Consider the following 13,520-nt stretch of genomic DNA (forward strand, 5'->3'; position numbering starts at 1 on the left):
TTTTTTTCTTGGAGTCTAATCGCATGCAGACATGTTTGCAGCTACGGTGCTGCTTTTCTTTAGGATGCACATGAAATTTTTATTCAAGAACCAGGCAAATAAATGGTGGAGGCAGTAGCGCTCGCAGCAGTGCAGGCAGAGCCTGGCCTCCCTTCTCCTGCACAGCTGGCTGTCCATAAGTACAGATGTGAAAGCAGCACTGAGGTGAGGAGCTGCAGCGAGCTGGGCAGCAGAGCTGAGACACTGTGGAAGGGGGAGAGTGAGTTGCATCATAAATTGCTGCAGTAATTAACTTCCCTGCAGGAGCATGGCAAGCAGGGAAGGAATTGTGATTCCCACAATTCCTGCATGGAGCTCCTCCTGGGCAGTGCAATTATATGCTTCCCCTAGCATAAAGCCAGGACTTAGGTCACTCTCTAGCACTAAGACAAGGCTTACGTAAATTGCAGCAGCATCAGACCATTTGTTAAAGGATTGTAAACTCTGAGCAATGTGCAGTCCTAAAGGAGAAGTAGCAACTGAACAAATAACCCGCCTTGTGAAAATGCAGCTCAGCCCAGCAACAGAGTCTCTCAGCCTCTATTGTTCTCTGCCCTCCAAACTGTTAGTGCTGGCTGGCGCTCCTGCCTCCCCTTTGTTGAAGGATGTGGGAAGAAAGCCCTTTCAGCATCTGAGTGAATCAAATCAAAGAAACTACAAAGGGAGGTTAAGCTAAAATGCAAGTTTTATTTATTTTTAGTTTCTCTAAAAAATTACAAAGAGTTTTATGAGACGTTCTGGTAAACAATGTGTGTGCCCCCACTTACGCTTGCAGTACGATGAGCCACTAACATTGACAAATTATCATGAATGAAGACCCTGATTTAAATCTACAGAAGTTTTTAAAATGTTACCCTTTTTTTGTCATCCCCACTGAGATCAAGTATGCATATACTAAATTTATAAATGAAAAAGCTGATTCAAATATTCAACCTGCAAGTATTCAATGAAAATTGTATCTGAAAATGATTTGCAAGTGTAAAACCTGTTTTCGTGAATAGAGTATCAGTACCTATGAATATGAGACAAGGAGTAATGAGGTTCCCTTCAGATTTCTGCAAATACCAGTTCTTGGAGGTGAGGTTCAGCGGGAGAAATATCAACTGCAGTTAAATAATTAAAAACCTGTGAACAACTAGAATTGGGGATACTGAGTTGCACAGTCCTCAGCTTAAACCACTGTTTTCCCTAAATGGGTTTCCTGATGAATGTAAGCTATAGCCCAACACTTTCATATTCCCAAGTACTGAGATGCTTTAAAAAATCACCTCATTGCTAAATACAGATTTACCAGGAGGGCAGGGTTTGTTTTTTTTTTTTCTTCTTGTTCTCTTGGATAATTAAAGAATGATGGTCATGGCAGCAGTGTTAGGCCAGAAGAACATACAGTTTTAAAAAATAGCATTTTCAGTTTATTCGGGTGGATGATTCACAGAACAGCATGCTAACTAGTACGGCCTGACAGCAGGTGATTGAAGTTTGGCTGCAAGAACGCAGAAAGCTTGCTCGCAGCAGTATCTTGTCATTGGTTCCAGTGTAGTGAACCAATTAGCTTTTTATCCACCTCTTTGCATATAGCTGTGGAAAGCGTTATTGTCTTCTGATTATAGGGAAAACCCTTTTTAATCCACGATTTTGAAAACCTCCGTAATCCAACCTCTGGTGTAAACAATGACTTATTCTCTGAGGTTGTTGGAAATATACATAATGTGCTACACAAAATAGCAATAAATGGTGGCTGAGATCACAATATTTTGTGTGAAAGTGTTGCAAAATATATTTCCTCTCCGTGTGGGTGCATTAAAATAATTACTTCGTTTAAAAAGTGAATGGATTAAAGTATATTTTTGTCCAAGTCCTGAACTTTTTTCTTAAAGTAGAATTAGAATCTAACCCAGTAAACCTGTGATTTTTTTTTTCTGTCTGCAGGCCAGTTTCTCCCTTTGTGAGTTAAGGGTATCTAAGATTAGTTTAGAAATGGCAGGGATTTTTAAAACATGGTTTCTGACAGAACAGCTAAACTGCCGTTATCTGGCGGCACAGTATTATACAATATCCTGCACATCTGTCCTGTTTGGCAATAGTTAGCATAATGCTTGCTGTTTAATTAGGCTTTTTATCTTTGCATTTGTCTGAGAACATCTGAAGCCTTCCATGTTGCCTGTCACTAATTAGTTGACTAATTAAATAGTTAGTGCTTACTTGCTGATCACAGAGCTAACATGTAATGAATGGTTTAGTGATCTTCATTGTTTCATACTATCTATCTTTGCCACATGAATTGATATACATGTGCTTCCTTTTGACTGCCTTTTTTTCATACCAGGGCAAATCCAGAACAATGTTGTAGTCGACCATGTGTTCAGTGTCACCGGGCCTGCGTGCTTCAGACATTGTTGCCTTCCATCATTTCTGGTGAATAGAGATCAAGTTGTGACACAGATAAATAAGGCGGGTCATATCTCGCCTTGTTGCACAGTCAGGATCACAATGAACACTGTCAGTGACTGATACCAGACATAAACTAGGGGAGAGGATATGGGTCAAGATCAGCCTTCCTAACAGGCATTTGACATGCCTCTGCCAAAAAATGATACTCAATTAACATTGATATATAGTTATTTTATAGCTATGTTCTTGCTTTAGAGACAGTTTTCAGTTTTAAATAAGGTTATTTCATCTTCAAGTGCTTGCCCTTTAAGCATAGGCAAAGATTTGTCTGAGCCCAAACTGTTATTTCACACTTTAAATAAAAAAGAGGATGTTTTTTTTGTTGCTGTTTTTACCTGAATATTCCTAACTTCTTGTTGCATGTTAAACCCCATCTTGGAAATAGTAGTTTTCATGTAAAGGGCCTGTTTCAAAATTGAAATGAGTCACAAGAATTTTTATAGAACTGTATTTTGTATTTATCATACCTTTCCTGGTGACTAAGTATGACATTAGCATGGCTGTTTCAGCAGCTGTGTACAGAGTTCGGTAACCTGACTGCCCAAAGCATCTGGTAGCTCTCTGATCAATGCAGTTCAAAGCAAATAAAGAAGCATTCCAAGTGCAAACACTGCATTTAGGTTTTCCATTTCTCTGCTAAAGCGATGGAGATGTACTTTCTCTTCTGTTCATATTTATTTTTCTTCTGTTTGAAGTTTGTTTCCCGGAGCTGTTGTGGAGGTGTAGCTACAGAGATCTTCAAAACAGTCTCTAAACTGCCTGCAGGTTGGTTTTGAAGCACAGAAGACTGCTCAGGCTACTACAGTGGAGAAAAAATTAGTTGGCTGGTTAAGTTGTGATCCTTTCCTCTAGAGATTTGTGTAGATTTGATTCCTGTTCATGTGTATATATGTATGCACTCCAGGGGGCAGAGTGAGGGTTGTGACAAATGAAGATCACTATTTGAAGGTACTTGCTTGTTTTTTCTGAATGCTTGATGAGCTGAAATTTCAGTGTTCCTTTTCTGGATTGCTGTGGTTACCCTCCAGATCCCAGGAGGGAGATCTGGAATGCAGTTTACATTGAAATGAGAGTTGGGAGTGCATAAGATACAGTAACGAGATGGTAAATCTTTACTGCATGCTGTGTTATCTGGATTCCCCAGACTTCTAATGTGGATTGGTTAGGTTAGATGGAGCTCCACAGTGCTGCAGCTCAATTGCTTCCAGTACCCATGTTACTGCACTGCATTGTGGTGTGAAGTGTAACACCCTACCCTGTGGGGTTTGTTTCCCTAGGACTGTGGCAGTCATTAGCATCTCTGGATTAAGCAGGCAGAATTTCAGTTTCCTGTGGGCATGGGCCATTTGGGAAGGAGCTGCTGGAGAAGCGTCATGTTGCCCTGGTGAAGAAACGGGCATTACATGGCTTTGTGGTGCCGCACCACTCTGAGCTGTTCTATGTTTAAAGGATGCAATATCAGAGAGGCAGCTGTGCTCATCAGGCTGCCAGGGCTGGAGGTGCTGCGAGGCCCAGATCCGCAGCTGCTACATGCAGATGTTTGAGATCAGGAATTTTGGCCCAGCTGACTCCTCCACCAGCCATGTCCCTGTCCTTCCTGAGCTGCCAGCTTTCTGTCAACAGCATGTGGCACTGGGGTGGTGCCTCAGAACATGCAACTTTCATGAGCATCTTCTCTTTCTGCATGCTCTTGCTGTCAGGAGGAAAATGTAGATGGTCCTTGGCTATAAGCAAGGACAAAAATGTTGGTAGAAATCTCAAGCCCTTCAAATTCAAGTGAAGTCTATCTTTTGACATCCAAGAGCTTTTCTAAGGTGTATGCTTTTTCATCTCTGTGAAGGCACCATTGCCAAATCTGCACCAAACAACGTCACAGAATCAAAATGTTAATCTCCTCTGCAATAATACGGAAAACTGGGTTTGGCAAGTAGGCAGCCATAAAAAAGGCAAACAAACCCTTAGTTTTAACATGGGTGATTGGCCAATAACATTAAAAATGTCCTATTAACAAGGTGGAATTTGCACTGTATGTTATTCACTGAAACATTCAGACAGGACAGCAAAATTTCAACCAAACTCTAGTTTTGCTCTCTGATTTATGGTATCCTTATTTGCGGAAAATGATTTTGATGTGTTTCAACTGTGATTTTGAATCTTCCAGGTGATTAGATTTAAACAGCTAGAGACTGTAACTACCAAGGCCATCAACAGATATCCTTCATTTTCGGTCTAGAAAAATAATTGCCCTGTTATATACTTTGAACAGGATGAAATGCTGAAGCATTTATGGAATGGAAATTGACATTTTAGTAAGGAAAGGCTCTCACTAAAGCAGTGTTTGGATGGTACTTTGATTTGGTCAAATTCAAGGCCAGCCTACATCTGGGATGGTAGGGCTAATCTTGTAAAGCTGTGGATGTTCCCACATAAGTATATGGATGTGTCTGGTTCAGCTGTGTGTTCTGTGTGGTCCAAGGAAAGAGCTCTTTAGATTTTCCTGTTCCGTCACGTAACAACTCATACTGTAAGGACTTTGCCACGCTGATTTTAATAAGCTAGATCTTGGAAGTACCCCTGCAAATAAGCACATACTTAAGACTCAGTTTTAAGTTGAGTTAGAAGTTTGCTTTTAAATGCTGTACTCCAGTGTGTGTATGTTACGTGTGTTAACTGATACACACATTCACAGCCTGGTATAGGCTTTGCAAGTACTGGCAAGGTGTAGAGTCAGAGAGACTTCTGAGAGGAAAGCTTAACAAGGGGTGGTTAAGGGAGGGAGAAGAGCTTAGTGGTAAAATTGCAAAGGTCAATATAGGTTGAGAAGCAAAGTGTGGAAAAGAATTAGTCTAACAAAGGAAAAAAGGCTCAACTGAATTACAGTAAAGAGCCACAATCACTAGAGAAGAATGGTGCGAAAAAGAATAGGGAAAGCTGAGTTGACATAGGTGAAGAAAGCAAAAACAGTTGCTGGGAAATGAGAGGTGGTTAGAAGGGATAAAAGCAGTGGCAGTGACAGGAGGGTGGCCGAGTTGTTTCAGAAAAATGAGTTATGATATGGACGGGAGTCTGAAAGAAGTAACTAGAAAAAGACATGTTTGGTAACGTTCAGTGAGAAATCAAGATCATGGGGTGATACAAAACTACAGAAAAAAGGAGGAATTAATAAAAGACTTGAAATGCAGTGGTCAGTTGCTAATGTTTTTAAGTATATTCTATGGGAAAGCAGTCAGCCCAGAGGATAAAAGAGAGACAAGCGTTAAAATTACAAGATGGAGGAGGATTTAAGACTAACCACTTAAAGGAAAAAGTGAGAGGACTAATTGATCTACCCTAGCAGGAGATATATATAACTGGAGAGCAACAGCTTTTGAAATGGGGTGTTGAAGAAGGGTTGATCACTACAGGGGAGGGAATACCACATGAGCTAGGGTCGGAGAGGGGATATGGGTTTCAGCGAGATCAAAGAAGGAAGCAGGGAATATTGGTTGAACAAAAAGAGGTAAAGTGATAATTCCAGGGGCAACAGAAGCTTTGCAAGAATAAGACTATATTAAACATGGACGAGAACCCAGCTATTTTAAGTTTGTGATTGATGTCCTTGTCCAGTTCAAGTAGATATAAATTGGCACCCGACAAACAGGGGCCAGAAGTTAGGAGAATTATCACTGTTGAAAAGAGAAAATCTTCCAGTAGGCATAGTGGGGGCAAAAAATGTAGTTATCTTCAACATGGTGCTTGGAAAGTTTATGGAAACTTTGTTGGGGTGTTGTGGTTTTTGTTTTTTAGTTTTTTGTTGGGTTTTTTTTGTCTCGTGATAGTGGGCACTAGACCTCAACACCAAGGAGGTGCCTCCAAATCCTGTGTACAAACAGACCATCCAGTTCAAAGTTTGGAGAGAAACCCAGTGAGGAAGAGCTAGCAGCTGGGGAGAGAGAAACACTGGTAGCATCCTTGAAGGGTGTCAGTCAAAGGTCAAAGTAAACATTACAGAGCTTTTTAATGGATTCTTGCTAAGATGCCAAAAGTGCTGACGGTGGTGACTTTCATGGCCTGGGCTTACAGGCTGCTCTTCTTTGGAATACAGCATCTGATAATATTAATCACCAGTAAATCTGGTGGGAAGTTTCTGAAAAAAACAGTACCTTAATAAAAAGCACTATGCCATAAAAGTTTTAAGTTTTTGCAGGGAGGATTTTGTTTTAATATCAGGAGGTGGTAATTGGGACAAGACAAAATATTTCACTGATGTGTCATTTTTGAAAAGCAGCTCTCTTGTTTTTAAAGAAATTACATCCTTATTTTTTAAAAATTCAAAATCAGAGCCAAACAATTTCTTTTTAATCTCTGTTTGGAACAATTTAGAAGAGTGGTTTCTGAAATTGAAAAGGACAGTGAATTTCACCAGTGTCGTGGCCTATCTTGGAATGGAAATAGTTATGTTCTGGGAAGAAAGAGGTGAATTCTCCCACAGAAGTAAGCAACTGACTTATCTATCCCTTGGTGTCAAAAGCGGCAGTCAAATTAAATGTGAGCTACTGGAAACTAGATTGACCTATCTTTTTGTTTCAGTTGTTGATGTTCTTAATACGTCTGTCACTGGTCTTGGGAGGAAGAGTCATCGTGGGTGCGGTTTATAGAAGAAATACATGGAAAACCCCTTTCTTGACCCTCACATTGAAAAGTGTCCCAGTAAAGACTTTATTGTTATCCGTTCTTTCATTGAGAAAATTCATTCACAATCTTAACACTTTTTCCTAAGGTTGATCCAATGGAGAACTGGCTTATCTTTGTTTACTCGTAATTAAAGAGGGATAACTTCTAAATGGACATCTGTTGGTCAGCAGTTAAGCTGAAATCCTGTTCTGAGGCCTGTAATTGATGCACTTACATAAGGTTCTTGAGAACAGGCGCTTTTGGTAATTGTGATACAAACAATAAACCCTTTCTGCTGCTTCTGTTACTGACTCTTACTAAAAGTTTGATAACCAAGTGTCGTAGGATCAGTTGCAGAGCCTTCATACTACTGGAATGGTGTCATGTAGCATCATATGGGGAGATGGTTTTGCTGTGTTTTCACATACGTTCATACTTGATTTTGTGTGGATTCTTGTTTGTCTGAGACAAACATAGCTGCCCAGAGAGTGGGAGGAAGCGAGGAGAAAGGTAAAAGGGTTTTACAGCTCTGCTAGTGAAAGGAGGGGGCTTTGTCCAAGCGAATAGAAGCAATTTAGTTTAGTGGCAGTATGAAAATACATTACTCAGAAAAATTACTCAAAGGAAGTCTATAGTGCTATGTAAGTTATTTATCCTTTAGTGAAAAATGTGAATGGGGATTTCTGTGTTATTATTAATATTAGTAACCTTTGTTAAGCTGAGTATTTCTATTTATAGTTTTGTGTAGGGCTGGAAAATTTTTTAGAAAATCTTTTCCTTTTGGAGAAGGAAATTCTGCAAGTCACATCCCTATTACTGTTCTTGAAATGTTTGGAATGCTGATCTTTCCTTAACAAATAAAAAAAAAAAAAAAAGTCCTACTTTGGGTAGTTGTATTATTTGGGAAAAGGAGAACTACTGCCTATATCTGCCTTCTACAGTGAGACTTACACCTGGGCACTTTGAGTTTCTAGTGCCTTGAACACTAAGTTATTCCTCCCAGGAGTTCTTTATTTTTAAACACCACCTCATTCTGGGCTCCTTCCTCTCCACAAAAAAACTGAAGGTGCTTTTTTTTTTTTTTTTTTTTTTTTTTTTTTCTCCAGGATGGAGATCTCTCTGATTTCAAAGTTTCAGTAATGCAAGAATTTATCACAGCTAAGTTTTCAGCATCCAGTGCTGAGAACAGACTATTTGTTGCCATTTTTGGAACGATCTCGAGCTGCCATTTTTACAAGCGTTCTCTGCTGCAGCGAAGTTGAGGATACAGTATAATTAGGACTTTACTTTTGGATAGGTCATAATTCCAGATATGACAGTTATTGTCTAAGGACTATGCATACAGGAAAATAGTGCATATGCTTACCAATTTTGGTAGCTAGATCAAGCATTCTCTTCTGTCACCCTTGTTTATTTTAGTTTTTATAAATGACTGGAAAAATAAAAAAAAGTGTGATGCTTTGTTTCAAATAAATTGCACCGCTTAGGTTCATGTAGGCTACTTCACTGCACTTTATTTTTTGTAACAAAAGTGATTTGACTTATTATTTGTGATAATGAGGGATTTAATGAAAGCAATTAATTAAATCATTTGTTCAGGCAGTTTCCACTATCTAAGCCTCCATCATTACACACACACAAGAAAAAAAAAAAAAAAAGAAAAAAAGGTAGCAAGACACCAGGAAAAAAAAAAAAGCCAGAAAAACTAGGCAAGGAATATTCTAACAGATTCACAGATGCCAGGATACATAAAAATAATGTACTAAAACTGTTTTGTTTCTTCCTTTGATTATGCTTACCGTAAATTAGCAATCCTATTTTATTTCAAGGACAAGGGTATTTAGACTTTTTTTTTGTAGCTGTCCCCTAGAACTGTGCAATGAAACCCAATACCTTTTACTTATTTCCCTAGATACTCTAATCCCTCCCTGCTTTACCAGTATCTTTGAGCTGTTCTTCCCTTTGTATCCACAGCAACATGAATCCCTGCTGGAATTATTTGCTTCTAAAATGCAGGTGCTCTTATTCAATGTTGCATTGGTTGAGGCTCTTAACTTGAAGACTTTTTCACCAAATGGGAACCTCTGCTTTTACCCTATTTCATATTAGGCGTTGTTATATATATTAGAAGCACGTAAGACATTCACTCTCTTAACATGCATTACCTGCTTCTCAGAGCCTTTGTTGTTTTTCAGTTATTAAGAGCTTTTAGGCAGCAGTAAGGAATCAAAGGCCATAATAAATAAACCATCCTCTTGTTAGCCTAGAAATAGTAATGCTAGGTAGAGGAAAGGGGATGATGGCGTGGGGTGTGGTAACGTGTGTAACAGTCCCTGGTCGAAATGGTCAGACCTGTTCTCTCCCTGCAACTGTGTGCCAGTGCCTGAGCAACCATGGCTAAGCACTTCGCTTTGCACTTAAACTAAGACAGTTTGCCTGTAGTGTTCAGGCTTGTATTTAAGTGCCTGTATATATAAATATTTTAAATCCTAAGTTTAGGCATACCAACTACAGTTCTACATTCAAGCTTTGATAATACAAGATACTAGGGCGTTATTTTTTCACTTATTTAAAGATTCTGTTAATTTTCACAAATGCCAGCCTGTGCTTAAACATTTAACAAATTTTGATTCTTAGCTGAGGATGGATTTTAACTCTCTGAAAATGTGAGCGTTATTTGCATAAATTGTGCCCAGCACTGTGTGGCTCTGGGACCCGGAGTGCAACATGCCCACGCTCTGAGCCCGGGAGAGTGCCAGGTACCAGCCTCTGGGTCTTTTCCCTTCTGCCTCCAAATTCAGTGTGCCTTTTTGATAGCTTTAATCTACTTTTCTTTGTGTCTTGATTTTTCTCAATGTAAAACGGGAATCAAAGATATGACTCATTTCATCATGGTATTCTAAGGAGATGCTCATCAACATTTTGATGCCTACAAGATGGGAATGGGAATGGGAAACATGAATTAATGTTTGAGGCATATGGGAATGCCATGGGAGCGCTGAGGTAGAATTAAATCATTAGTTAGTACATCCTACTGAGTGAAAGGTCTGAATTGAAGCCTCACGCTCAGTGGGGAAGAACTGAACAAATACTATATGACTGTGGAAATAACTGGATGACTGTATATGGGCTAATAGAGGTGCAACATCTGCGGAAGAGAATAAGTATGTGACCAGATCAATAAAGTGCATCATAGCGCAATCATGCAAAAGAGGCATATTAATGTTGCCTAGGGCCTTCGTCCTGCCATTTTTCTTGTGGTTGCTTGCAATGTTTTCATCCTAAATATTGTTCACGTAATTTAAATTAATGTTACTGTAGCACCTGGATTTGGAGACCTGCTGGCAAGGGGCCGTGCAGCATGTAAAGAGATGATTTCAGCTCTAAGCTGAAAAGAAACTTCACTGCTCTGAGGGCAGACAGGATAGGAGAATGTTTAAGATGTCTATGTACTGTTGTAGTAGTTTTCCTAATAATAAGATGTAAACTAAATTCCAAGGAGTCATGCTATTTTTGTGTGTAAAGTTATTGTAATTGTTCACATTTGCACCCCACTAGGAGTGCTCCCTGAGTGCAGATGGCATTTTGTACACTTTAAATTCAGCCTAATGTATTGGGCCAGCTTTCATTTACATGAAGATCGCTTTGTATCACTCAGCTGGCACATTCATAATGTGACCATAAATGAAGAGCAAATTCTATTTACACCCACCTCTGCAGAGTGACCTTAATTTAAATGAGCATCAGGCCCATAATCTGTATAAATATATGCACTCTGTTACATTAAGGTTATTTATTACATTGCAGTCAGGCTGAGTATGCATGGAGATTTACCATAGATAATCCATAATCCAGAATTAAACTATTAATATGCATTTTGTGAGAGGCAGCCGTAACCTTGAAATTCCTTGGTTTAAGTGTGACCTTTAACTTTGTTTGAATATATTTTTTAAACGTATGAATAACAAATTAACATTGGTTGATAAAAAACATTCTGATTCCTTTGTACCATTTGCATCGATCCATACTTAACTTACAGAAAGCCTTGAAGATTAGAAGGCTTAATCACTCATAATATTTATTTGTTTTTAAATGTCAGATCACATTTAGTTCAACATACTGTCGGTCTTGTCCCTCCTACGCTCTGGTGTTAATGAAACTATGATGGAAAGCATTTTTCTTTTTGTATCCAGATACATGCATCTTAGCAAAATGGTAAAACACTTTGTACCTGGCCTGTGTAAAGGAATTACTTTCTGCATCCTCCTGAATATGGAATTAAAATCCGTGCTGTGCCTTTGATATGCCCTCCTAAGCATATGAAGGAAGCAGGTGAATTACCAGTTGTCAGGAATTGCTCTTTTTCTTTCCTGCAGCTTACAGGTGATGAGCTGTGAACAGCAAAGGTGTTTGCCAAAGACTGAGTGGCCTTACAGTACCTTTTGTGGTCATGGAAGGCAAGTCCTGCCATAAGGTCTTAGGAACAGAGCTTGTTAGTTACGTGATAGAGTCTAAATATCTCTGTCAGGACTGAGATGATACTGTGCTGGGTGCTGCACAGCTCGACAGTCACAGAGATGGGCTGGGAAGCTAAGCATGGTGTCATACCATGTAACCGTATGTTGAAATGCACTCGTGTTATGCTTGTACCAAACAGAGCCTCAGCAAACTTACACTGGTTGAACTGTGGCATTTTGTTTTTCTTTCCACAGTCCACGTCTGAAGTTCAACAATCTGATCTTGATTTCAATTCATGGGCTTCCAGGAAAAGACCTACTAGGCTCCAAACACAGAAGATTTTTAATTACCAGGTTTGTTTTAATATATAAACACTTCCATAGCTTCAAAGGAAAACATAACACTTTGTAATTCTTTGTAAATTTGTTCTAAATTTTAGATAGATACATAGACAGATAGCTTCAAAATAATCCAAGGTGTCTGTACAACATGCATTCACCCGTGAAAGGCGTTAATATATTCATTACTAGGGAAATATTGCTAAAGCAGTAACTTCAGGACAGCAATCCATAGTATTATACCAGGACACTGGTCTCTGCTTTCCAAAACTTTCTAGATTGTTTAGATCTCCAGGTTAAAGAAAAATGACAAAAGATGCATGCTTGCTTTTTAAATATTACTTAATTTTAAACTTATGAGTTTTGTTGCAAGAAATGCTGAACAAAAGAACATGTAAGAATTAATATTGACAGTATGACCGGTGATCTACTTGTAGCAGCCTTGTGGTGAGACTCAGACCCCAATGATGACAGTGGGAATTTTGCTGAGTATACAGGGTGAAGTTTAGGATTATTGCTGTTGATAAATGTGGAAGAACTGTGCTGCATCAATTCTGCTGCTTGTGAACTATTTGTTTGCCAGGCTGTGGAAGTCTACCTGCAGTCCCAGCCAGAGTGTGGTTCCTTTATGTTTACCTCCCTGGGGCTGGTAGAGCCAGGGGTCTCGTGCAAACAGCTGAAGGGAAGACTGTGAGAGAGAGCTAGGCTTGCATCTAGTGACCAGTCAGACATTTCATGAGTTTTCTTGTTTGCCAATGAGTAAAATATCTTCCATTTAGTAGGATAAAATCTTACCTCATTAAAATTCACAGTATGTAATTCTCACTTAAATTTAATGTACTTGTTTTGATGATTTTATTTTGGAGTAGTGAGTAGAAATCCTCACTGTAGACAGGAACATGATTCTTCTTGACATTGAGAAGCATGGTATTAAAGTGAATTGGTTACTTTGAGTAGCTGAGGAATGAACTTTAGTATAATTTATTCAGATTTGGCATGTGACTCTTTGGAACCTGCACACTTGTTTTTTACCAAATCTTTTTGCTCAGTAAGTGGCAATGCACTAAAGGCCGAGCTCTTTAAATGGAAAAACAACTCAATGTCTGTGTGGTGAATCTTAAAAATGAAATCTCTACAAAACATCAAAATAGTGTGATGTGAACCTGTTTAAAACCACCTTACCTCATATGGAATTTTGCCTGCCAGTTATAAGTAGTTACCTGCATTCATTTTTTAATTGTAGAAAGTTCAAGTCTAGTAAATGGAGGGATCATATGCCTACATAAATGCACGTGCTCTTTTTCCTACCTATACTGTAAAGGAGTTGTAATAACAAAACATCCTTCCTGATGAAAAGTTGCAGTTCGTAGCTGTCTCACCAGAATTAGCTGCTAAAATTTGAAAGCAGATTAAGAGTGAAAATTGAATTCTGCAGGGTATGATTTTTGAAAGCATCCCTGTGATTTTGGAGTGTCAGTCTCCTCGTAGCTGTGCACCTCAATTATAAAGGTGCCTTTGAAAACTCTCATCTTTCCTTGATGTCTGTTTTATTTATAGATTTCTGCATGATTACAGTTCAGA

The 13,520-nt window shown here is 39.0% G+C and overlaps 1 protein-coding gene across 5 annotated transcripts in view; it reads left to right on the forward strand.

Annotated features, from left to right (window-relative positions):
- The window catches only part of CFAP61 (cilia and flagella associated protein 61), a 117,518-nt gene that overhangs the window by 53,943 nt on the left and 50,055 nt on the right, over positions 1–13,520 (forward strand). For all 5 annotated transcript variants that reach the window (XM_080407773.1, XM_080407775.1, XM_080407774.1 and 2 more), the window contains one exon: positions 11,856–11,954. In XM_080407773.1, coding sequence (XP_080263899.1) covers positions 11,856–11,954 — 99 coding nt within the window. The remainder of the gene's footprint in view (positions 1–11,855; positions 11,955–13,520) is intronic.

This window comes from Falco punctatus (genome assembly GCF_963210335.1).
Source record: "Falco punctatus genome assembly, chromosome: 12".
NCBI classification, from domain to species: Eukaryota; Metazoa; Chordata; class Aves; order Falconiformes; family Falconidae; genus Falco; species Falco punctatus.